The following is a 26,669-nucleotide window of genomic DNA, read 5'->3' on the forward strand; positions in this document are numbered from 1 at the left end:
AAGCCAGAGGGCGAGAAGAGCCAGGCAGATGCAGGCTGGAGAGTCAGCCTCCTGGGCCCACAGCAGTGAAGAGGGTGGAGAGTGCTTCTGGAGGGGCAAATGGAGAAGACCTAGCACAGTACTTACCTTTGTTTCCTTAGGTATTCTAAGTAATTCCTATTTGGCCTTTGACTATAGGAATACAGTATTTCATTCATTGTCAGACATATATTTTACAGCATACACCAATACTTTTTGTTGTTTAAAAGGCTCTAGAAATTTGGGGATATATTCATTCTTTGATGTGTTATCAAATGTTTATATTTCATTATATGACAATGTTTATCCAAAAGTATTTTTGTTACTCTCTTTAAGATAGTGTCTTAATAAAGAATGACTGTTTTAATAAAGCATGTGAACGTTTTTATTTTCCTCTAAAATAGTGAGGAATCAAAGACATGTAAAAGAGTTATGAAACATTTGCTTCTGTCAATATCGACATGTCCAGATCATGGAAAAAAAGAAAATAGGACAAATAAAGTATAATAGAACATAAGCATAAATAAAAAATAGTAGTGAATTTACCATCAGGATAAACAGCTTCTGCAGAGTATGCCATATGATGCAGGCCAGCCAATGAACCAGTAAAAGAAAGTTGATTTTAAGATTACTGAAAAAAAAGGCAAAAAAATAAATAAAAATAAAAACCTTTCAGTCACATGCACATGTGCTTTTAAACTGACACAGTGGCTTATTTGAGAATACTGAGGGAATGTTCTATATAAACCCTGTCTCTAATATATATATTAGATACACACATAAACACACACATAAATCCATTTTTTAGTAAGAATGCTGTATGCTCTGACACCATGAGTCCTCTGGCAATATATTCAAACAGTGTTTTCATTTATAATGTTAATTTTTCTTTTAGAAAAAAGGAGGTAGGGAGTTGTAAGTATGATTATCTAGTACAAGCAGAAAAATAAGCAAGATTTTGCTTAAATTGCTAAAATAATACCAAAATATCAATAATTAGGACCTGATTACTGTAATTAGGTATCCACACAACTTCGGGTCCCTAAATATTTGCTCACTTTCTCACTTAAGATAGAGGTCTTTCCATTTGTCAGTGTCAGTATATCCCAAAATGTGAACTGTAACATACATTATGAACTATCATTTTAAAATATGGATCATTGAATGATACATGCTCTGTTGAATTCTGGATCTTAAAATGTCTATTATCTTTAGAGTTACTATCAAAAGACAGACTTTTAAAAAATAATAATTAAAGTATATGTGCTATTCACATGCCTGGAGATGATTTTATATCATTAAACTTCTGCATAAATATGCTTCAATAAGCAATTAAACTGAAGACTCTGGTTTGCATTTTAATCCTCCTTTTTCTCTGTGAAGTCATCACAATCATGTACCTTTGATCTTGCAGTCATTTCTGGCACCAGATTCAGACATCACAAATGAACAATTATTACTTAATAGAATGGAATTCAAAGACAATGGAGTCTAATGAAATGGGTCTTTGTTTTAAACAAAAGTGAAACGTTTTCTAATAGTTGCAAAGAAAGAGTTCTAAGCCCATTAAAGAAATCAATTTATGATCTGAACGTGTTGAGAGCTCTTCTTAATGGTCTTCTAGACACCAAGCAGCTTGGAATTTAAAAATTTTCTAGGAAAAGTAAAGCCTGTCTGTCCTTGAGGGCTTCTGTTTCTCTTCTTTCCTTTTACACATATTTTTTTTTCTGCTCCTACAGGCTGTTCCACCTCCCAACTTTGAGATGCCAGTCTCCATCCCAGTGTCCAGCCACAACAGTTTGGTATACAGCAACCCCGTCAGCTCACTGGGAAACCCCAACCTTTTGCCACTGGCCCACCCTTCTCTGCAGAGAAATAGTATGTCTCCTGGTGTAACACATCGACCTCCAAGTGCAGGTAACACAGGTAGGTCCTCATGAGGACACAATGTTAGCAAATCAGTAGAAGGAGCCACTCTTGGCAAGATGTTGACTTTTTCAGTTTTCCATTTGTTATGTTCCTTCGTTGCTTAATAGCCCTATTTTAGGTCTTTAACCTCGTTAGCCTGTCTTGTGAGATCTTTCATAATCTGCTGTTTATCTGTTCAGACTATCTATCACCAACCTCTCATGTGGCTATATTTTAACCACATGCTTTCTCAAACAGAAAGTAGAATATCCTGTCTCCCTTCTTTTGCTTCTGCTCTTCTCCCACCTAAAATGCCATTTTCCCTTTTCCTCTTAGCCAGATATCACCCCATTCTGTGAAATCTTCCCCTCTGTCCTCTGATAACATTTGTGCCATTTAGTTATTTATTATTTTGATCAATTTTTATTACTTATACAGAAACTTATACCACAAAGGATTTAAAATGGAAATGAAATGTGATAAAATAGCATAACTTCTAAGAAGTGTGAAATAAAAATAAAAAGAAATTAAGAGCCCATCGTAAGAACATATACACCTGCCACAAATTCGTCTCAATGCTTCTAAGAAATCCCTACTGTTGTACAATTCACAGTGTTCCAGAGAAAAGAAATCAGTGCTCAGAAAAAGTTCAACCATTCTTCATACTCAGATCAAGCAAAACACACTATGATGTGCTATATTGAATATGTGTCTGTTTCCCCACTGGATTTAAAGAACCTTCTTGAAGGGAAGAAAGTCTTCCTGATTTGCCAGCTTCACAGTTGGAACTAAGTAGATGCATATTAAATACAACCAAACAATTCCTTCACACTTCCAAAAGAAGCACCAAAAATAATTATATTTCTAAATCATACATAGCAAACCATTATACATTACATTTTATTTTTTAAAAAGCACTCTATAGGAGAAGTTTAATATGTCTCAGGCACACATAACTGTATTAAAAGCAGTTTATTCACAGAAGACTTTTTCCTTGAAAAAACTTCCATATCTGCCTTATAATTAAAACTAAACATGTATTACTACTTAGTACGGAAACCTTATATAGAAAATATAACCAAAATAGCCAAATAATAAAATCTTGCTAAATCTTGAGTCTGAGAGATATGTATAAAGGACTTCATTATGCCATTCTCTCTACTTTTGACTATGATTGAAGTTTTTCATAAGAATTTTCAATAACTGTGTTATTCCCTTCACATCATACTCAAATGCAGTTGAATTTCCTATTTGATAAACTCATGCTCATTTTTTTTTTGAAATGTCATACTTTATTTCCAAAATATTATTTGTTTGGAAATAATAAACATTTCTTAAAATATAATGAACATTTTCTTCAAATTCCAAAAAAAGAACCAACAAATAATTATGGAGTATCTCTTAGAATCCATTAGAAAATAACCTAGTTGATACTCTGTTCTTTTGGCTAAATCTTGTTGCTTAAAAACTAACAGTAATTATTATTTTCAATACCTTACTGAAACTTCCCAGCTCTTATATTTTAACACTGCCAAATGTTAATGTACTTTTTTAAGTTAGCAGTGAATAAGCATACCTTTCTAACTTTTTAGCCAATGAAACCTATTTTATGGTGTCAGTAAGGAAAATTCAGGCAGTAAATGAGGTCATTGACTGTGGGTAGGTTCATGAAATGACCAAAGTTCTGGACAATTAGCATTTTACAAAACTAATTATAGAAAATATATTTACAAAGAATTAAACATCAAATATATGGTTATTTAAATATATAGTAAACCTTACTCTTTTTTTTTTTTTACTTTCAGTAAAACATCCAAAAATAAAATTTCAGAGACCATTTAAACACTGGATTTTTAAAATGTAACCTTTGTTAGAAAGAAAGATTCTGCAAAATGTCAGTGATTGAATGTAGGTTTAATGTTTGAGCACAGCATGTCATAATAAAACAAATGTCAGCCTTCCACCTTATTTTACAAATTTAGGACTCTTGGGAGAGCCAAAATACTGTGGTTGCTAAAAGTAAAGTGTGTTGTTTTGTGGGCCTTTAGCCTTTTCTCCTTTTGATCTTCCCCTTTAATCCATAGGTGGTCTGATGGGTGGAGACCTCACATCCGGTGCGGGCACCAGTGCAGGTGAGTAGACTTCTGTATTACAGCAAGTGTCATTGTTCAGGGTTCCTTTACTGGGTGATTTGCAGGAAGTAAGTCTTTTGAACAAAGTAGAGAGATCTGTGAGATGCATGGAAAAATGGCCCCAAGAATTTCTAAAGCATTTTTATGAAGCAGGAGGGGATGGATAGTAACTTAGAAGAAAACTGTTAACCAGAACTTTTCTTAATCAAACTTCAGCTAGTCAACATAATCAGAATTGAAAGCTCTGATCAAACCAATTTAATCCTGGATGCCATCTCTGGATGCAGAAGTACCTTCAGCAAGCCTTGCCAATTGAATTCTGTGTTAATCATTTCACATTAAATGTGAATCTCTCTCCACCCAAAGAAATACCAAACTCCTGTACGTTTACTTCTAAAGGAGAATACATTTTTAAAAGGAGAGAGTGAGATTATAACCATTCAACAATATTGTTAATAAAATAAAGCCAATTTTGCATTAAAATGAGCTCCTAGAGAATAGGAATACAGTGTACCCCAAAAAAAGCTCTTTGAATATATTATACTCTTAAGAACTTCTTCCACTATGGCCAGTCACACTTCTCCACAGTTCCATATCAACTCATACTATTGTGATTATTGAGATTGATGTCATTTTCAGTGCAGAGATAAGACAGCACAGTAGTTTTTAATGCTCACTGCAGCTCACTATTGGCATAACAAGTAACCATGGTAATTCCTGCAGCTGTAACATGCTGTACATTTAAAATAGTACAAGACAGGCATGAATGACACAAGGTTATGTTTGAAATGTCAAAAACATCCAAGCTTATTGAAATATCCATGGACAACCTAATTAAAATATTTTGCCAGGGTCAAATTTACCAGCCTGCTAATTTTAAGAAAGAAGATAAAGAAAATCAGCATACAAAAACATTTTTATAAATATATCCACTTGGGGGTAATGTTTCTCGCTTCTGATATTGGCTCTGCATTAATTCAGTGAGTAATGAAGAAAAATTACTAGAACTACACAGTGAATTAATAAACAGAATCAATGGCACTAGCCTCCTATTTTATCTATCTTTTAAAAATTAAGTAGAGGCAAATTAATGAATAAACTCCATATACTATCTTGCTGAACAGTGAAACGAAGTACTCATTTTTCCCCTGAAAAATACTTTGAGGTTTGTAGCCTCAAAATTACAAAACCAGATCAAAGCCAGACCAGTGTTTCTTGGATTCAAGCCTCTGCCAAAACTATGGTTAGAGAGAATGTTGGGGACTAAGAATTGGGGTTGTCACAAAGATCAAGAAAAAGATAAATTTAAAAAATGGTTTAGATGTTATGATATTTTATCCAGTATCTCGATGCTTTTATAGGAACAGCCAATAGTGGTGATTAAAGTTATTAGAAGTAGTAAAAAAATATATGGGGGGGATGGGTTACTTCGCCTTAATGGAAATAGACTCTTGTTTCTGCTTAATAGCTAGAATGCTTTAGGATTCTCTATTGAAAATAAGAAGTGTTTGGTTGTTCAATTATGCTGTCATTGTCAATTCTCTGACAGCCCACTAAGTTTAATGGCCCTCCAGGGAGAGAGAAGATACTCAATCCTGTACGTGTAAAAGTTAGCCACATGTATGGCCATAGCGTCATTGAACTAAAAAAATCTTACGAGCTTAGCAGATTTATCTTCCTACTTCAGGACCTCTGCCATAGACAGAAGAATCTTCTGCTTCAAAAATAGAAGGAAACAAGAAGGATTGCTCCATCCTGATATAATAAACATTATATCTGGATGAGTGTATCTCATAGCCATGAGCATGTAACTTTCCCAGTTACTATAGACTTCTGAAAAGGTTATTTCCCCACTTTTCAAAAATAGAGGAAGCAGCCCTTTGTAGCTCTGGTTCCACAAACACCTGTTGCAGATGCCATTTAGTAGGCTTCAGCTTAGCTGTCATGTCCTGCTACAGGCTCAACCATCTCCCCCTTCTTTCTCAAACCCGCCAGTATCATGTGTCAAAGCTGAATATATCTGTGCTGATGTCAGAGAATCACATAACACCAGGGGAAGCAAGGCCAGCCAGAATGTCTCTGCATTTTCAGAAAAGAAAACTAAAGCAAAATGACCAAAAGGTATCTTCCAAATTTTGAATATTGTCATTGAAATTCAAGGTCTCAGATAAAGTTAGAAACTCTGAAGCCAAGTGTACATAATTACTTTTCAGTCTTTGTAATTTTTATTCAAAATCAAATCATCTCAACCTGTAAAGAGGAGAAAATACCATGCAAAAAAGAAGTAAATTTAACATTTAGTGTGTGCTTATAAATACCAAGAGACCAAAAAGATAAGCATTCTCTTTTTTCAGCTCAGCTTGATGATAAAGTATAACATCTTTCCCATCCAATCCCCGAGCTATACCTCTCTCTCATTCCATCATCCAGTGAATCAAGTCTTATAAACTCAGCCTCCAAGGTATTTCCTAAGTCTATTCTTTTCTCTCCATTTCCTGTCCCAATGCCTTGGTTCACATTCATAGCAACATTCCAGGGCTGTTTCCAGAGCCCCCCAATTTGTCTCTCTGCTTCACATTGTACCCCACTCCAGTCTCCCCATGACTGATTAGCCTTTCTCATCATTCATGTGCCTAAAATCCAGCAATGGCTTCCCATCTCTTTCAGAATTAACCATGGGCCTCTTATCTCTGGCCTAGCCCTCATCTCCATTCTTAAACTTTTCATTCTGCCACTGCCGGCAAGAACCCTGCACTCTAATAATAGCAGACATTTAAATTGCTCTTACTATGTGCTTTATAAAAAGTAACTCATTTTTTCTCATTATGGCTCTTTAATGCAGATATGCATATTATACCCTTTCTATAGATGGGGACACTAAGACACAGAGAGGTAAAAATAATTGCCCAATATGGAACCCAGGCAGTCTGTCTCCAGAGTCCATACTCTTAACCACTTCATTGTGCTGCTGCTTTCCAAATAGCGTGGAGGCCACCTGCCTTCATGTATGCATTCCTAGTGCTCCTTCCCCTCAACTTCCTCTTGATCCTGAGCATTCCTTGTCATCCCTCAGAATTCAGTCCAGCCATTCAGGAAATTTTTTCTTCTGGGAGGAATTATGCATCTCTTTTCTTCCACAGCAGCCTGTGACCACATCACTTACCTCATTGCATTGCAGTTGCTATGTCTGGGCATACATCTTCTTCTTTTTGTTTTAATGTTTATTTTTGAGAGAAAGAGACAGAGCATGAGTAGGGGAGGGACACAGAGAGAGGGAGACACAGAGTCTGAAGCAGGTTCCAAGCTCTGAGCTGTCAGCACAGAGCTTTACCTGGGGCTCAAACCCACAAACCGCAAGATCATGACCTGAGCCAAAGTCAGACGCTTAACAGACTGAGCCACCCAGGTGCTCCTGGGCACACATCTTTCTCCCGGATACTCAGCCCTCAAGGGCAAACTGTGTCTTTCTTACTCAGTTTGGATTCCCAACACAACACATAGGAGGTAGTCTATGGCAGATGCTCCGTTAATGGTTGTTAGCTGAATAAAGGAAAAATTGATCTACTGGTTATAAATTGTAATCATGTTGATGCAAAAAAATGGAAGAATACTTCAAAGAAATAATGTTAATTTTAAATATGAAAAGATAGACCCTTGATCTGTAGTTTACAAAAATAATGTATTCTTCTGATACTTATACAATGAATAGTGAATTACTTGATTAAATGGATGAGCAACATTGACCAATAAAGTTTTACTCACTTTTCTATCATGCTAGAAATCTAAAGAAATGATATGCTGCAGTAAATTAAATGTGTGTTGGTACCTCAGACCATCACAAATCACCTCTTAAAAAAATTAACCTCTTATCACTTAAATTGAAGCAATTTCAAAGATAAAGGCAAATGGTAATTAAGAAGTAACAGCATAGGTTTGCACTCTTGGTGTAAGGGAAGTATACAGCAGGTCATTATATAATACATTAGTAGTAGTGGCATTTCTAGGTTTCAGTTCAGTTATTCATCCACTACTTAGTCCTTTCCTCTCAACAACCAAAATCGGAAGACACTGCTTTTCAAATTATATTTTGTCATATCTCATAAAACCTTTAACATGCTAGTCTTAGTGGTTATTGAGGATTGTTAAAATCGAGCTCGGTTGAGGTTTTATAATCATTAGATTTGGGAGAAATAAGAGGTAAGCATTCTTTTTCAGCTCAACTCGATGATAAAGTATGGCATCTTTCCCACTCAGCCTGTGAGCTACATCGCGTGTTGGCTCCGCCTCAGGGCCTCTTGTGCACGTACCCGACTGATGTGGTACACGCACAACAATGCCTTGTGTTGGATTATTCACTATCCTATTAGTACCCTTTGTTTTCACTTTGATAACATAGTTGCTTTTTATTGTGTAGGAAGTACCAGTATGCTCAAGGATTCATGATTGAGACAAAAGAAAGAGAGAAAGAGAGAAGGGGAGGGATAGAGAGAGAAAGAAAGGAGAACCCTTTAGGAATCTCTTTGAAAATTTAGAATTTTACAATTTACATAGCTATTTGACAATAAGGCAAAGGAGATTTATGTATATTGGTTAATAATTTTAATTGGCATTTATTGTAAATTAGATATAATTTTATAAAAAAGAAACTAACAGCTGTTTCCCTATTTTGATTGTTAATTGTTTACTATTTTATGCATTTGGTTGTCAAGCGTTGTCACTTCTGGAATGCTTAATTTATATCAGCTAAATACATGGAGACTCGATGGTGACAGTGCACTGCTGTGGATGAATCACTGAGCAGTGAATAAGGAGCCCCAGCTTCCAGGCTTTGAAAAGACTCCATCTAGCACGATCTTACGCTGTGACTTTGAACCTTTGAACTCAGTACACATATTGGGGATAAGACACAGATATCTTTAGCGCCTTCTTACACCCAGTGTTTTATGATTATATGATCATAGAACTTCACTTGCATGACTTTCTTTGTAATTCATTTAGTATTGAAAAAGAAAAATTTAGCATCTTATAAAATAGAACTCAGAAAAGGAAAAAAATCATACAATGTTTTAATTATCCTGTCCCAGTACCATTGTTTTGCAAGTATTTGTTTTTTGAGAATACTTATCAAAAATTTCTTGGCTGACTTTATCAGCCAAAAAGACTTCTCTGCAATTCTTACTCAGTGATTTAAAATATCAGTAAAGTAGTTAAAAATTCAGTCTAAAAGAATTGGCTTTAACAAGTTTACATTTTTGTAATCTAACAATACACAAATTCAGACTGTAATATTCAAGAAAGAGAGATGGATGCCATTTAATTGTTTTAAACAAGAAAACTACTTTTGTTAGTATAAAATATAACTTTATATTACTTTTTTTAAATACTGTTAAGCAGCATGTGAAAAAAATCCAAATTAATAATTGGATTCTTGTTTTGAAAGTATTATTCTGTTAGTTTGAATTATTCTGAATAAAAATTCTAAATTCATTTGCAGTTTTACCTTGGAGTTCACCCAAAACATAAAGATCCAACAGCATTGCTTTATTATTACCTGTGAAATTAACTAACAATGATATTTTTAATCCAAACCAAGGTTATCTAGAATTATTGAAAAAAAAATACTTAGTCCCCTAGTTGGATAATCTACATCAGGTGATACTTAGCCATCGCCAAGAAAATCAGTAGCCACTTTCCATATACAGGACCTGGAAAATTATAAACTGTACCTTGACACCATTCCTTAGGGGCCAATGTTGAAGTGGGAGAGGCAAGTCAAAGAGACAACAAATGAATGTTACAGGCAAGGTTAGGATATCATAAAATCTGCTTTCAACCCCGTTAGTTTTACTTACTTCCTTGTTTTAAATTTTTTAAAGTTTATCTATTATTGGGAGAGAGAGAGAGAGAGAGAGAGAGAGAGAGAGGGAGCAGGGGGCAGAGAGAGGGAGACACAGAATCCAAGGCAGGCTGTAGGGTCTAAGCTGTCAGCACAGAGCCCGATGTGGGGCTGGCACCCACAAATTGTGAGATCGTGATCTGAGCCGATGTTGGACATTTAACCAACTGAGCCACCCAGGCACCCCTAGTTTAACTTAATTCTTAAGGAGTTTGATTCCTGCAGAAAAAACAAAATTTCAAATTATAGCTTCCTAGATGAGTGTTTAGCAGATTTTAGAGCCCTTAGGGTATCATGATTTCTGTCCTCACAATTTGTATCTTTTTTATCTCCATCTTTCTATTATATTCAGTAAAGCAACATAAAAATTTGTCTCTTCACTAATATCCCATTGATTTAACCTGAGAGTGTGACTAATAATAAAACTTTGGTCATTTGTTATATTAATACAAGCAGTTTAATATTTCCCCCTAAAATACTACTTTACTCAGCATTTGTCTTTTTTTCTTTTAACAGTTCTTTTTCCTCACACACTGTTGGTTTTTCTTCTCCTTGTTTTTGGCATCATCGTAAGATTTTATTTGGGGATACTACAGAAAGGAAAGCTCTTTTCAAAATCATTAGTGATATGAAATTGTGCATCCTTAGAGGGGAGATGCTGAAGAAGGGATGTGGTTAAAAAAGCCCCTCTTTTGGAAATCAGTTTTTTACCTACCAGGGACTTTCTGGGGCTTCAAGGCTGTTGGCCAAGAGTGTAATTTGCTGTTTTTAGACAAACTTTTGCCAGTCACTTAAATTTTAAGTTTAAAATTCAAGTGTGTTCACTAGACTTTCAATTCAAAGAGTGTTATAGTCATGATACAGTCTCATATTTAAAAGAGTAAATCAAAAACATTCCTTTCGTTTACTTTAAAGGAAACTGTATTGTACCAAAACCTGGATAGACAATTTCAATTGATAACCTATGGATGTGTCCACAGGATGCTTTACTATTCACTGGGTTTATTTATTATTGTTCCATTTTAATTGTTTCAACTGAATTTTTTACTCGTTAACTGTTTACTAAACACTGTGCCCTCCTGTCACAATTTCTTGACCTTGCCCTCCATTGACAACCTCCAATTATGACGAAGAACTGATTATGCTGTATTGGTAGTGTAGGGGGAAAACAACCTGCGATACTATTATAGGTTATTATAATGTAGTAATAATGGCAAATCTGAATCTGTGGTCAATTTCCATATTCAAAGATGATAACATTAATTTGCATAACAATCATGAAAAAGGACCCGGGTTAGTTTAACCTTAAGCAACTCAGAGAAATCTACAAGATGGTGGAGCAAATTCTTGCGCAAGCAGTAATTGGGGGAAATATTCCAGAGGCAGATATTCCAAGAAATAAAATAACCAATGAAAATACACGATATGCCTAGGATGACGTTACTGCCCTTGGGAAGTCTGTGAACTCCCATTTTATAGGATTGTTGTGAAAATCAAATGAGGTAATGATGCAAGGCAGCACCTAGCACAGTTTGCGCACCAGAGTAAGTGCTTGTTAATAAATGTGAGCACTGTCAGTATTACAATTATCTATATTCTCGATTTCCTAAGCAAAAACTAAAGGTTAATGTATTCGCAGTAATAGTAAATGTTCAGTAAGTGAGTAGTGCACCAGTAGGCTTCGCAGAGATGTCTGCCACGGCCCCTACCCTCAAGGGTGGCAGTAAATAAGATATATTAATAAACCAAAGGCAGAATCAGAGTGCAGTGCAACATACTTCCCTTTGAACATTATCATCTTCTGATGTGTTTGTAGCAGTTGTGTAAATGTTAAAACCACAAGTAATTATTCTTTCTCTTCTGTCACATTCTCTCTAATTTGTACTGTCTCAATATTTTTGTTTATAAAAATGACTGAAAGAATGAGCGATTGTGTCAATAATGAAGACACCCCCTCATTTTTAGCAAAGAGACAGCCCCAAAATCTCAAGAAGTGAACAATTAAGTGAGTCATAAATCTATCATTCATTGTTAAGTGCAATTTTTTTAAGATAGCAAGGTTCAGTATCATTTTTATGGTGCAATTAAAAACTATCCCTTCAATAAATCAGTAGTCAAAGTAGAATGGTATTTTGAGTGCCTTTGTGCATTGAAAACATCAGGTTGTCAGATTCTTCCTTATTTGCAAATGGAGCTTTTATCCCGAGAAATACAAGGATGCGTTCTAAATCTGAAACATCTGGGTTTTGTAATAATGTAGTAGAATCAGCTTGTGTTCTGGATTCAAATAAAAACCGTCCCACTTACCGACAAGTCACGGAAGCTCCCTGAACCTCAGTTTCCTTATCTGTCAAAAATTGGGAAGATATTGTCTGACCCACATGACTGTTAGGACAAAGGAGAGAGTGGTTCGCCAAAACAAACCTGTTTTGTGACAACAGACTCTCAATCTTTGGAAAAACAACTCAGTGAGAAGTAAAATTTCTTTACTTCTGCCTCACAATCCAGAGCCTATTGTATGTGCTAAATGTTCAGTGCTCAGTATCTAGTTGGCCGATAGACTGTTAATTTCACAAAAGATACTAAACAATACACATCCAAGAGACATCAAGGACAAGTGGGGTAGATATGAAATCCGTGAAGGTCTGGTTCAGCATCAGGGTGACATGGTCAAGCAGAAGAGGCAAGCTCTTTTTAGAATGTCTACTGCCCTCTAACTGGTACAGCCAAGAATAGTCTTGGCTTTTGTGTATTCTTGGAGTATTTTTCTAAGAATACACCACAAAAGACACTGAGGTTTTACAGGAGTCTCTTCATAGTCTAACATTATGCATTATTATATTATTTCCCTAAGAAACCCTCAGATAGAGTGGAGACTTTATTTTATATTTAAAAATCTGTAATCAGGAGTCTTTACCAGGATAAGAATCAGAAAATTTGCTTTGCCCCTATTCCACAGGAGGCATATTGAAATTTTCATCATTCCCAGATTTCTGACCTCCAAATGTTTTGTGGTTGCCTTTTGCCTTAGAGCCATCCCATGAAAAAGATCTCCTTTTCCCTCAAAAAAAAAAAAAAAAAAAAGTTTGTGATTCACAATAGCTGAATAACATAGTTTCTAGCACTTTTAACAGGGTTTCAGGCATTCAGGGCACAGTGAGTGTAAGACTGAAGTCTAGAAGGTCATAATATTTTTCTACTGAACTATTTTAAGTGTATAGCTTCCAGTAGAGCAGTGGGTTGTATGAGCAAGTTTACTGTATACAATTTAAGGTAATTGTATACAGTAGAAAGATGTATGTTTGAGATATAAAATAATGTCCTGATATTGGAAACTAACTTATCTTAAAACCTTTAAAAACTCAGGTATAAAATTAATTGATTGTAGTGAGCATTATTATCTATGTGGCACCTTTAGTTTAACGAGACTGTATGCTGTAAATGTTTTTAAATTGTTCTAATGCAAACAAACAAACAAAAAACAAAAACCCAGGTTGATAAACAAAAACTTTTGCTGAAGTAAAAGCAGAAAATAAATATCAGAGGTTCAACTTAATGCTTTTCTATGGCGGTTTGCCCAAAATTCCAAGAAAACAAAAACAAAATCAAAGATACCATTAACAAATTACTAAACAAAGTCAGTTTGATACACCTATGTATTAGAAATTATTTTCTAGGTAACAACTAATAACAGATACTATAAAATACTGAGCATTTCACTATCGTGTTAAGTGGTTCTGATGGAAGCTGGTCTCTTAAATTGACAATAGGTACATAAATGTCTCTACCCTCCATTTCAGGGAGATTATTGACTAAAATATTACAAAATCTGCCTTTAAGAGCATATTTAATCATCCACTTGAAATAGCACACTGAAAGTTAAACAGTTGTTCTGGCATTTAGTGTTGCTAAACCCAATATTTCCTATTTGTAAATATTTATTTATCCAGGAGACCAGAAATGCGGTTCGGAACATCACCATTCTGTGCCTCTTTGTATAAGTTCAGCATTTTCTGAACCAGCAATGCCATTTATGACGGCCAAGTTGACCATGTTCCTGAAGTTCTCACATCACCTCTGGCTTAGGAAGACCCTGTAGGTCTCACCTCCCAGGTCTCAGACTTGACTTGTTTCCTCTCTTCCTTTGTATTCCTGTAATTATAGGGTGAGATTTGACACAGAAGGATTTTCAAAATCCCAGAATGTGACCAATTCTCAGGGAACAGGGCTCTGCTGTGCTTCAGAGCATGGACTCTGGACATACTTCTGGTTCAGTCATGGCTCCACCAGTTAATAGCTGTTTGACATTGGGCAACTTGCTGGACCTCTCTGTTGTCATGTGTTCTCATTATGTAACACAGGGATACTATTAGTACCTGAGAGGGTTGTCACTGCAAGGATTAAAGGTGTTTTATATCCATGTAGAATAACAAACAATTATATAGCAGTTACTAGGTGCCTGGTACTATTCTGGGTCCTCAATGTGTATGCTTGATGTTGTTGATACTATTGGTAAATAATACTCTATAAAGTATTTAATATTGTTAATATTATTGCATGGTCATATTGGCACTGGCTGCCTCAGGCAAGTGTGTGAGAGTCTCTGATTCAGATTACTTTTATGCTTCTCTCACACTAATGGAATCATTACCTAGGGCTAAGAAAACTAAGGCTCAGTATGGTTGAAGGAATTCTAAATCCAGAACCTGGGTTTATCTACTTTATCCTCTTTTTGTCCTTGACTCCTGTCTGCCTTGCAGATCTTTCCAACTCGGCTGCCTTACTCCTCATGTGTTCTGTGGCAGATGAATCCTAACTAGCATCCCTATAGCAGTCTAATCTCTAATCTACCCCTTCCGTGGACACTATTTCCCTGTCACACAGTTAAGGATGTCACTTAACCACTCGCAAACTAACTTTGTTCCTTCTCCATAGTATAAAGTTTAGTAAAAGTTTAGTGTAAAGTCTAGAGTATAAAGTTAACATGATCTGAGAGGTTTGTGTTAGTCAAACTTTTGAAGCTTCTGAAGGCTACATACTCTAAAACCACCAATATTGTGTCCTCATGGGAATGCTCATCTCTCTCCAATACAGTTGTGACTGGGAGATCTGTTATGCATTCTCTCTCTCCAGAAAGTCTCTCTCTGGACCATCTAATAAAATTCTATTCACTCTTACTTACGACCCTTCCACCGTTTTTTCCTAGGATATCATGCAGTCCATCTTTTGGAGGAAAACTCTGTATGAGTAAATTATTGTTGAGAGTTATAGAGACAACCTATGGCAGTAAACATAAGCACTCATCAGTACAGAAGAAAAGATGCAGGGCCTCAGAGTTCCCTTTTTCATCAGGGAAAATTTCTACTTTATTTGAGTGTACCACTTGCGTTTAGCTAAGGTAATGTCCGGTGAAAGATTAACAGGTGCAACAAGTGAAGACACAGCTTTCAATTAACTCTCTATAAACAAATTTAGTAGTTGGGCACTTGCATGACTTCTTGACTTCAATATTACATGGTTGATGAACAGTTTGTCTCAATGGTGTCCTTAGTCATCAGTGTGCAATCATTACCTCAAATAAGAAATGTTCTCAAGTAGTGCATAGAGGAGACACCCTCGATATTTGAAATTAGCAAGTTACATATTACATTTTCAGTTCTCATGTCACATTCCCTCAGTAACTTAACTTTTAAGTGCCATTCCTGAATAATTCCTAATTTTTCCAGCATAGTCTGTGTATATGTTTTGCAGCCATCTGAAACACTTAAAGAACTAGTCTTCTGCGTGTATCACTGCCTCTAATTGCAGTAGTGTAGAAGGGAATGCATTCAAGGTGGGCTGCGTTGTCTGAAAGGCTGTCTGAACTCTCATGAAAGAGTTCAAATTCATTTAAGATGAATTTGAATTCAATGGGAGAGCAAACACTGCTAGACCAAAGACTCAGGCATATCCAGAGGACTGAGAGCTTGTCTGTGGACAGTGGAAATTAGGTGAGATAGAAGGGGTCAAACTATGCGTAGTTCTGAGAGTCAAGCAGGGCCCTGGCCCAACAGTGTTAAGTATGGATGGAAAAAGTAACATGATAGAAGCAGCACTTTAAAAACATTTTTAAAGAAAATCTTGAGACCGTACATCAGATTCATTATCACACATATGCACAAAAGTTGGCATACAGATTTACAGGAGCTTACAGTGTGAAGCTCATCTTAAGTCCCGGCGAAGAACCTTTCAACTGGAGACCAGGGACCCTGATCAAGGACTTAGTCAAATGGTTATGAAAGCCTTACCGAGGATGGTGGCAGTGGAGATGGAGAGAGGCGTTTCTCAAGAAAATTTAACAAGATTTGGTGTCTGACTGGGTAGGGAGCTGGGAGATGAAGCTAGTCAGACATGACAATTTGGGAGACTGAAAAAAAAAGATTTTGCCAATGAAAAAAATTAGCCTCGGTCCATAAAGACTAGTTTCTGTTTTGTGCTTATTAGTTTTTCATGCTTGTATTTATAACTGAAAGTCCTGGGAGGAAAAAGAAAAGATTCATGTCTAAACATCCAAGTAAGAGAAAGTTTTAGAACTTTGGGCTCAAAGAGAGCTACATACTCAATTGAGCTCTGTGAGACAAGGCAAAATGTCCTCCTCACAACATCTTAAGCCAGGAATATGTTCTTTGAATTTACAACTTCTTAAAATAGGAGTCAATAAAAAAAAAAAAAAGCAGCAAGTGTTTTCAAGTTAACTGGAGAGAAAAAAATTTTTTTCTCCTAACACCATATTTCAAGTTTTGTATATTTACACTAGTTTTAATATGCATGTTTAGAAACGTGTAACCAATTGAGGTAGATTCTGTTATCCTTCATACAAATTATATTGTGAATGCTTAACTTGTTTCATTTTATGTGAAACAATATTTTTAATCAAATCAAACTATAAAATGAACGGGCTCTAAAGTAGGTCTGTTCTTCATTTTCTTATAATCTATAATCAGGAAATCCATTCACTCACGCTTTATAATTTTTGTGCTTTTAAAGTGGTCAGGAGAATGTGACATCTGCATACAGTCACATCTGAATTGATCGTTGTCCAGACAGAAGGTAATTTTAAAACATGGCATGAGGAAAGGTTGAATCTGAATATTAGAACATTACCGAGAAATTAACTTGAGTAATTTGCCACCTCCCCGACCCCCGACTTTGAATGAGACCGTTCTCTTTGGTGAATTTATCTTAAGGGAGGACAACAGCCTCAACGCAGGCCACAGCGTTCTGAGCGAGGAGGCCCGTGGTTTCCAAGCCAGTTTAAATGCAGGCTCTTCTTAGCAGTAAACCACACGCATGTATTCATCATTGATTTTCAAATGATAGGTTTCTATATCGCTGGTTTAGGATCCACAGTCTTGCATTCCTGAATCTATATTATGCCAAAAGAATAACAACTTGGTGGCTGGAAACAGAAATGGTTATTATACGGCTCCAAAATGCTAGCTGGCACAATATGCTAAAAACAGCAGAAATTCACCGGTAAAAGGCAGAATTTATTTGTTCTTAAAAATAACTTTGTGCTCTAAAAATATGGATTTAAGAAGTGTCATCGTGGTTCAAAATATTTTATATTCAAAATGTAAACACCTTAAAATATGTGACTAATCTTCTAAAATGGTATAATTTCCAAATAACAGGAAATATTCCAAGAGAAAAATAGAATGCTTTTCAAATCCATTTTTGAGGCATTTATTGCATGAAAAACTATAATATATGTTTACTTTTTTTTTTCCTGCTGCCCTAAGTCATTGTTTAAAAATGTGGGCAGAAAGATGTAGGCTTTGTTGGAATTTTTCAGAGTTTACTGTAGAAAAAATTTTTTTTTAATTTTCAAAAAAGAAACCTTTTCTCAGAGCCTCTGTGAAGCATTTCCATTTTCACACACTGGCCCAGTGTTTGTCATATCACAGGACAACACATTTCACAAAGCGGTTTTACTTCCTTTTAGCAAAATAACTCCTCCATGCAAACCAGTATTGGCATCTACCAAGCCAGGGTTTTAGTTTCTTCTGATCTATTCAAGCTTCATTGCACTGCTTAACTGACTTTTTCCCCCCTTCTTTTGAAATTACCCACCTAATTTTCCATTTAATTGTTTATTTAAACCAGATCTCACGCAGGCTTAACAGATAAGTGACATATGTATTGAGTGTATCAGACTGAACTTCAGCTGACAGGAAAGTGTAGTGCACATTTTGTCTTCGTTCTCTCAGTCTCTTTTTATCCACTAGAATATCTTAATTAAAACTAGACCCTTAACATATTTGCAAGAATGATTCAATTAAGACACATTAAATATAAACTATTTTGTCAAGAATTTTTGTAAGTGAACATGTTCTTTGTAAATCTCCTAGTGAAATAAGGTAAATGTCGTTGTTTCATATGATAACTTTTGCCACCAAAAACTATCCAAATTAACTGGAAAAGAAAATTTTGGCTGTTGACATATTTAGCTGGCTATAGAGGATTTAGCTTCTTTCAATGAAGTTTTATTATACAAGTAATTTATATTCAAATTCAACCAACATTTCCTAAGCAACTTCTGTGTACTTGACACGTGTTTTGGAGGGGGTTCATTTATTTTTAATCCCCCCCCCCAGTAACTTGGAGAATTTTACGGATGATCCGATTGACAGATTTAATCTTGTAGTTATTTGTTATATATTCAGCCTGTTTATTCATGCATAAAATGAGACAGGTAAATGAATGGGATATGAAGAACAAATGTGCTCTACACAGTATGCCTCAAATGTATTCTAATTCAAAAAATGTTTCCCTAAATATTTCCTGAAATACCCCTGTGCTTTGCCTTCCCAGTCCCTCATCACCTCTAGCTCACACCATCAGTGCCCCATACTCCCAGGCCTTTCTAATTACAGAATACGCCAGGGCCAGTAGATCTCTCTGTCCACTTAGAGGCCTTTGTTCTACTTCTGCTCTGTGACCTTCACGGATCTGCATTGCCACCATTTACACCCAAGGTGTGTCGGGCTGGAATTCAAGATCTCCACGTCCCTCCAAGGTCTTCGACACTCCTCTCTTTTTAGGAGTTCCCTTCTAGCCAGATTGCTCACAGTGCCCCCCGACTCGTGCTCTGTAAATTCCCACCTCAGCCCTTTCCCACAGCCCAGTCACAAGCCCAGTGTGTCTTACTGTCTCTTCTCTTTTTTCAAGGCCCAAATCAGTTCCTGCCTCTTAGGTGAATCTTTATTGGATAATCTCTTCCCTCCTGGGAACTCAGTAACACTTAATCTGGATTACTCTGTGGGCATCTCTCCCTAGGCTGCCTTGTCTTGGTTTGTACGTCTCACACATGTGCATATTGGATTACCATAAAGGAATTGCAGGGCCTTTGAGGACTGGGGCCACGTCCTTGCCTCCTCATGGGGTAGCACACAGTATCATTCATCCTGGAGTAATAGACACTTGTGTTTTAGGATAATGATAATGATGACCAACCGTAACAGCAAGGTTTGATTGTCTCCTTTAAAGTGCTTCAGAAAACAAACATCTAGTTTTACAGCAAGGATTGTAGAGTCGGGTAGTGGGTTTCTCTTATTCCCCAATCAGAGGCCATGAATGAAGCCAACAGATGACATTCTGCCTCAGTTAATGTTGCCTCAACTCCTTCCGTAGCTCTTCCTGTCACGGAGCAGTATATTTTGAATGATGAGAAATGGCATCCTTCAGATATCCGTTTCTGTTAGTAGGGCATTGAGCATCAGAGATCTAAGAAAACCCCTTCAGTGTTCACATCATATGACTATCCCTGTGCCTTGGTGAATCAGTACTTTTGGAGGCATCAACCCTTCATTTCAGCTCCTAAGTAGGAGTCCTGCATTTTGAAATTCTGTGTGAACAGGAAAGCAAGCTGTCAGGGTCATACACGGAACTTGTGAGGAGAGCAAACCCGACATAAGAGGACCAGAGGGAGAAACCACTCAAAGAAAAGGGGAAGTCAACAGCAAACTGTGGAAGAGCCTACTGTCCCTGCATGTCCTCGAAATGATAGTCTTACTGGTATGCCCTCTCTTCACTTAAGGACACACAGACACACAAAATAAAACCCAAACCACTGAACTGAAAGAGTGAGTCACGCCAGCCCAGGCCTTTGCCAAGCTAGTCCATTAAAGTGCAGGGCAGATTCTGTGCTTTTCTTAGACCCTGAACGAAGACGGTCTTTCTTCCCAAATTTTTTTAATGGAAAAAAAGTATATGCTGATTTCTGAGCAAGTTGGTATAGATTAGCTGTCTTCTCGTTAAACATTTTTAATCTTCCTTTAGAGAATGTTAAAAAAAAAACAAAACTAACTGGGTTACCTTCACGTGGAGGCTAAGTTGGTCATCCCACAGACTATTTTATAAGTCATACCCTGTTAAACTTTTATTTTTCATCTCATATAGTGTATCCTGTAGAAACATTCTTGAGTCTAGATTTCTCCCTGAGTGCTTTCATTGTTTTGTGTTAACAGGGAACGGATATGGCAATCCCCGAAACTCACCAGGTCTGCTGGTCTCACCTGGTAACTTGAACAAGAATATGCAAGCAAAATCTCCTCCCCCCATGAATTTAGGGATGAATAACCGTAAACCAGATCTCCGAGTTCTTATTCCACCAGGCAGCAAGAATACGATGCCATCAGTGGTAATGCGAAACTACATTTTAAATAAATGTTGATAATGTTTTGTATATGTTTTGCTGTTTTTGTATTTGTCTAACATTTTGAATTACTTAAGTGCTCCTAGAAAATTAACATATCAATGCTATTGCTGGAGCCCTGTTTGTATTTAGCCATTATTTCTGGTAACTGGTTCGCATTTCCCTTTTCCATGTTAAAAAAAAAACAAAAACAAAAACAAAAAACCAACATCCAATAAACTTCACTATAAAACTGGTGTTCTGAGGCAAAGAAACCATTTCCTTTTAAGCTCTCCAATTTATAATTAGAAAAAAATCATTCCTTATTACTCTGCTTATGTTGCATACAATTTGACCAATGGTAGAATCAAACTCACAGAATAGGGAGTTTCATAACAGATTTTATAATGTTGATCTAGTTATGTCCTCAAGGTACTGACAACCAAAAATCTTTTCCATAATTTCTACATGAACATTCTCCTGTGAATTGGCCATTCTTTTCTTAGGTATATTGCAGTGATAATGCTTAATACATCATGTGCCTGTGCTCTGCCTCAATTCATATTTCCATATATGTGCTTCATGCAAATAGCTACCTCTAAAAAGCAAATTGCTTTAAAATCCTACGCATTATGAGAACAAAGGTTATATTTTACAACAACAAAAAAAGTTGACACTGTAAGAAAAAATTAAATAATAAATAAATAAATAAATAAGAAATATAAGCAACATCCCCGGACTCCATCATTTTTCTTTCTCCTGGGTCTGCAGGCTAAGATGAAGATAATGATTGTGGGGCCAAATTCAACAACAAAGAGACTTACATCAGTGTTCTCCAAATTAGCTTTGCTTAAGAGCGAGAACATTTAAAACCAAGATTCGGTAGACAAATTTAGACCATTCTGCAAACACATTTCTCTTTTTTTCCTTTCTGTGCTCTGTGGCAGGCTTCACGGTAAAACAGTCCTGCAAGCTGATTAGTTTATTATGGCACAGTGCAGATTAATTTTGAATATCAACCCCCCCAAAAAAATCACATAATACGCAACATTCCCTTCGGAAAGGACTGAGTCTAATAAATAAAACCTCCCACGGGGCCATAGCCAAGCAGTGTGGGCCATACGGGACAGGCTGTCTCTATCAGCAGGTTTATTCCAAGTTCCTTAAAACTGATGTTCTCCCAGGAATCCTGTGAGTGGTCAGTACAGCCTCTCACTGGTGGCCAGGTGCAGGTCCCCCCCACCCCCGCCTACAGCGCTCCATGAGTGGAGTCTCAAAATACAAGCTTTTTTTTTTTTTTTTTTTTTCAAAACGTGGTACTGAAATAATGAAGTTTGAGACAGTGACCTGTGCGGAAAACTAGATAGATTGTCTTCACATTTGAGACAAACCGCTCATTAAGCGAAACAAAGAATGTCTTTGTAAGGAGTTATCTTTAGAGTCTGGGTTTTAAAATTGTTTAAACTGTTGTGTCTATCAGAAGATGCTTTGCCTTTTGTTGAAAAGGTTTTGCCCAGTTATAAATATTTACAGACACTAATTAATAAAACTCCTTCCCCATGCTCTCAGTCTGAGGATGTCGACCTGCTTTTGGTAAGTAGAAAGAGAACTTCCCTTAAATGATACATGTAAGGAGAAACCCAAGGTGACTTTTAGGTGGAGGGCTCTAGCAAAATGGGAAGATATCAGAAGTTATCATAATATGTCAACATTAATTCTGTTTCGGGGCCATTAATTTCAAGTACCACACACAGGTGAAAAGAATATCAGGATATTTATTTTTCTGTCTCAACCTTTGTAAGTGAAGACCATGTTTTCAGTTTATTTTAGGACCTGATTTATAGTAAAATTCAAACGAAAATAATTTCCTTATTTATTTAAACCATGAGGATACTTATTTTTCTAAGAATTAAAGTCTCATGATCTTTAAATGTATGTGAATCTTTAATCTTCTTGCTGTAAGTAGTTAAATACACATGTTAGCTGGTTTGCCATGTAGTTCTGAGGGAAGTTTAGAAGAATCTGAAAAAAGTGGTCAGAGCACCACCTGCTGGTCAGAGTATAGCATTAAATGTGCCCATCTGCTCTGCTGTATATAGAACTGAACATGAAAACCACCATGGTTGATTTTAATTTTTTTTTAATTTGCATTTGAATAAAAACTGAAACAATGGAAGTACAGTATACATATTTCATCAGTTTTCAACATAGTCTGTTTTTACTCATAATAAAGCCTATGGTACTTGTTACTAGTTCAGTTGCCTAGGAGATACTGATGTAATGGGTTACTATGGCAACAACTGGTCTCTTGAAGGATTGTAAATGATAGGGTTGGCAGAGTTCATAGAGACACATGTTAAATGATTAATTTCAGGAGATTTGTACCAAGTTATCTCGTTATGTGCAAAACTAATACTGAAATCTAACATTTTTAACTTTTAAAAAATTCTATCAATAATGTCTCTTTATTTACTTTAAAAGAATCAAAGGATAAATAACTCCCAGTCTGCTCAGTCATTGGCTACCCCAGTGGTTTCCGTAGCAACTCCTACTTTACCAGGACAAGGGATGGGAGGATATCCATCAGCCATTTCAACAACATATGGTACCGGTGAGTAGCTTTGCCATGTTCAAATAGTACATTAAATACTTTTTATTAAAAAGCAAGATGAAAAAAGATACTACCTTTCAGTCTGTTAGGAAGCTTCAGGTAGTACCTGTGGCATCCAGAGACTATACTGTTACCTATTTCTTGCTAAGACAAAATAAATATCCATATTTTTCTTTCTTAAGTGAAAGTTTTTATTAACCCAACCTGAATTCAATATAAAAGACCAATTTCAAGGAAAACGAGCCATTATTTCTTGATGTAATAGAAAGCTCACTTTCTTAGAATTGTTTAAAACAACATTTGTAGATCATCAAATATGTGTATGCTGTAATGCCGGATTGTACTTCTAATAAATTAAAATTTCAGGCGGTTGTCCTTCAAAGCTCTCATGGAATACTTATTTTTCAGTATATGATATGTATCTCTTTTAAATCAAAATTGCTCCTGATGCTCTATCTCCTTCTCTCCCCCCCCTAAAATGAGAGAATTTATAATGATCATTAAATAGCACTAATAGAATATTTTTAATTGGACATGTTTATTTACCATTTTATAATTTCCAAATTAAGTCTTTTCCCTTATTTTATTTGTTCATCTAGAGTACTCTCTGAGTAGTGCAGACCTGTCATCTCTGTCTGGGTTCAACACTGCCAGCGCCCTTCATCTTGGGTCAGTAACTGGCTGGCAACAGCAACACCTACATAACATGCCGCCATCCGCCCTCAGTCAGCTGGGGTAAGCAATATTATTTCTCTCATAAAACACTTTCAGAAGGCATTTTTAAGTGACAAATGGCAATCTCTAAACACTGCGCTCTAAGGTCCCATTAAAGGAGGTACAATCCTACTTTATCGAAATCGGAAAGTAATGATCAGATCGGTATCTTTCAAGCAGGTTTAATATTACTTGGCTTATTTTTTAAGAGGAGGGGAGCCCTGTGATAATGAGGTAAATTATTTCCCTATTGTTTTAGGCTATACTGGTTTCCACTTGGGTCAATGACAAAATTTCATTTAGTTAACTTTTCATGTAGCTCATGTGGGACATAAGAAGGCACTTAAAAGTTCTTAACATTTTTGAGATATTTGGGAATCCTTATCACTTAACGTAAACCATATAGTCATGCTAACATTAACCTAGTGCTCACAGGATCTATTATTCTATTGATATACAGATTTCATATAGTTATAATAATGCATTCATAGTATGGCTGTATATTTGTAGACATTGTATAAATAAAAATGTATATGTATGTGTACATATATATATATATATATATATACACTAATTACCTAAATTTGGGTATAAAAATAATTTCTGTTGTTTTCTGATATCAGAATATGTGTATTTCTGCCCCCTTGTGGTAACTTTGAGAAATGTCTTTATCATAGAAATGACTCCTGTCATTTATCTGTAGAAATGTGCAAACCTTTAAAAAGTACTGACTTCATAATTCACAGTTTGTGTCAAAAAAATAGCTTTCTTAAGTTTAAAACATGAATCAAAGATCTGCCTTTCAGTTGACATAATAACTCCAAAACTGCAGTTCATCTTCAGAAGAAAAATACTAGGAAGATATAAAATATTGAAAGATAAATCTTTGTATTTTAGAAACATTCTGTGTGTCTACCTCACTTTTACTTTTCTGCTGAGCCATTTGGTTAGAAGATCTAGTTAGTTCTATACTTCTGTTTCTAAAGAGATAATGAGTCTAAAAACACTGATTACAATAAAAATCACTGATTGACATCACAACCGCATCTCTTACCCCTCGCTGCCCTCCTAGCTTTCATATGGAATCTATTTCACATAGATTAGTGCTCTAGTAATGGAGTCTTCCCCCATTCACTGCCTGTCTGTATCCTGCCCACTAATCACTATTGTTGAAAATCTAAACTTTCATGTAAACCATAAAATAAATTCACATGACATTGTTGCTGTGCTTTCTTAAAAGATTGTTAGCTTTGAAGATATATTAAATATTGATATAGGGTTTCTCTTTTAAATTAAATATCGATAAAGGGTTTCTCTTTTTAGGACTTTTTAAGTTTTCTCAGAAATGTTAACTATGCAAGTAGACATTTATTGCAATAACTTTTTAAGGTAATTATCCCTAAGTACATCGTACCATCATGGCAATCTTAAAATACATACAGGTGGCAGTGCTCTGCTATGGCTAAGCAGTGAGTCCACTGTACGTGCTTCTTGACAAAAATCAGGGTAGTTGTTTACTTCTCACTTTTCACAAAATTCATCCATTAGAGGACTGGATTTCCTTAGAAATTATCAATGTCAAGAGCCATAGTATTTGCTTTGAATGTGGCTTTCTTTTGTTATTAGTAACACCTGAAAATTTGCATTTTATATATAAAACACATTTATGTATTTTAACTATACCATAATTTTGAAAGTCCCTTTTTTTACATGTGAAGAGTCTGATTCTCTGCTGCCCTTAATAAAGGCTTCAGTAAATGAGAAAGGAGAGGACTGGCCTAGAGAGGAACCGAATGGCAACAGCCAAGGATGAAGCATTTTGTTTAGTTCCGGTTTCTTTCAGCAACGGTTATCATGGTGCATAATTAGTCTATGAGTTTTTATTGTATTTAATCACTTCCCTTATCCCTCAGATGGAATACCCCCTTCAGCCCTTCTAATCTTGGCTGGCCCTCCTTCTTTCCTTCCTTCTTTCCTTCCTTCTTTCCTTCCTTCTTTCCTTCCTTCCTTCCTTCCTTCCTTTCTTCCTCTCTCTCTCTCTCTCTCTCTGTCTCTCTCTGTCATAACACATACACACACACAGGGTAGCTTTTTAAAAATGGGTCCCTTCAAATGGACTAGCCCATGTTTACACAACTAAATGTTAAACTGTTTTAAAAAAAAACTCCCAAGTTGTAATATTTATATTAATAAATTATATGGGGTGCCTTAATTCCCTACAGTGTTAATTAATTTAAGAAATAAGTATCTTTTTAGGCTAAAGTAGCTTCATGCTCTTGTGTGGTGAGTTCACATTCCTTTGGACAGATAACAGTGTTCAAAGTAGATACAGCCTCCAGAGTGGCTTGGCTATTCCCAGCAGCCCAAGATGGTCACCACAATTCTTTCCCAAAATTAAGAGTATAAAAGGACTCTTCTGTTTTGTTGATGGAAATGCCTTTAACTCCGAAGCTATACTTCTAACACTGTCTAGCATCTGATTTTATCTAACCAAGGCAGATAAATGGCATACATTGATTTGATGTAGGAAGCAGAGATGATTGGCCTAAGGAACTTGGCCCTCAAGGGTTAAGTGTCATTTGAATATGGAGATTTGAGAAAATGACCCTCAAATTTTTAAGTACTTTTCTCATATCACCTTTAAAAAGGAGCAACGTGTTTTCTGGAAACATTTCTTTACATCATCTTTGTTGATGTGGGTGTTTACAGACGACT

General features: G+C 36.0%; 1 protein-coding gene across 18 annotated transcripts in view; it reads left to right on the plus strand.

Moving 5' to 3' along the window:
• MEF2C (myocyte enhancer factor 2C) overlaps positions 1 to 26,669 on the plus strand; it is a 171,434-nt gene that overhangs the window by 137,183 nt on the left and 7,582 nt on the right. For 12 of the 18 annotated variants that reach the window (XM_058727319.1, XM_058727329.1, XM_058727304.1 and 9 more), the window contains 6 exons: positions 1,758 to 1,944; positions 4,011 to 4,058; positions 20,463 to 20,635; positions 22,199 to 22,222; positions 23,111 to 23,240; positions 23,840 to 23,975. In XM_058727319.1, the coding sequence (XP_058583302.1) occupies positions 1,758 to 1,944; positions 4,011 to 4,058; positions 20,463 to 20,635; positions 22,199 to 22,222; positions 23,111 to 23,240; positions 23,840 to 23,975 (698 nt within the window). The remainder of the gene's footprint in view (positions 1 to 1,757; positions 1,945 to 4,010; positions 4,059 to 20,462; positions 20,636 to 22,198; positions 22,223 to 23,110; positions 23,241 to 23,839; positions 23,976 to 26,669) is intronic. The other 6 variants (XM_058727456.1, XM_058727409.1, XM_058727434.1 and 3 more) reach the window with 2 other exon arrangements.

This window comes from Neofelis nebulosa, chromosome 1, assembly GCF_028018385.1.
Source record: "Neofelis nebulosa isolate mNeoNeb1 chromosome 1, mNeoNeb1.pri, whole genome shotgun sequence".
In the NCBI taxonomy this organism is placed as follows: domain Eukaryota; kingdom Metazoa; phylum Chordata; class Mammalia; order Carnivora; family Felidae; genus Neofelis; species Neofelis nebulosa.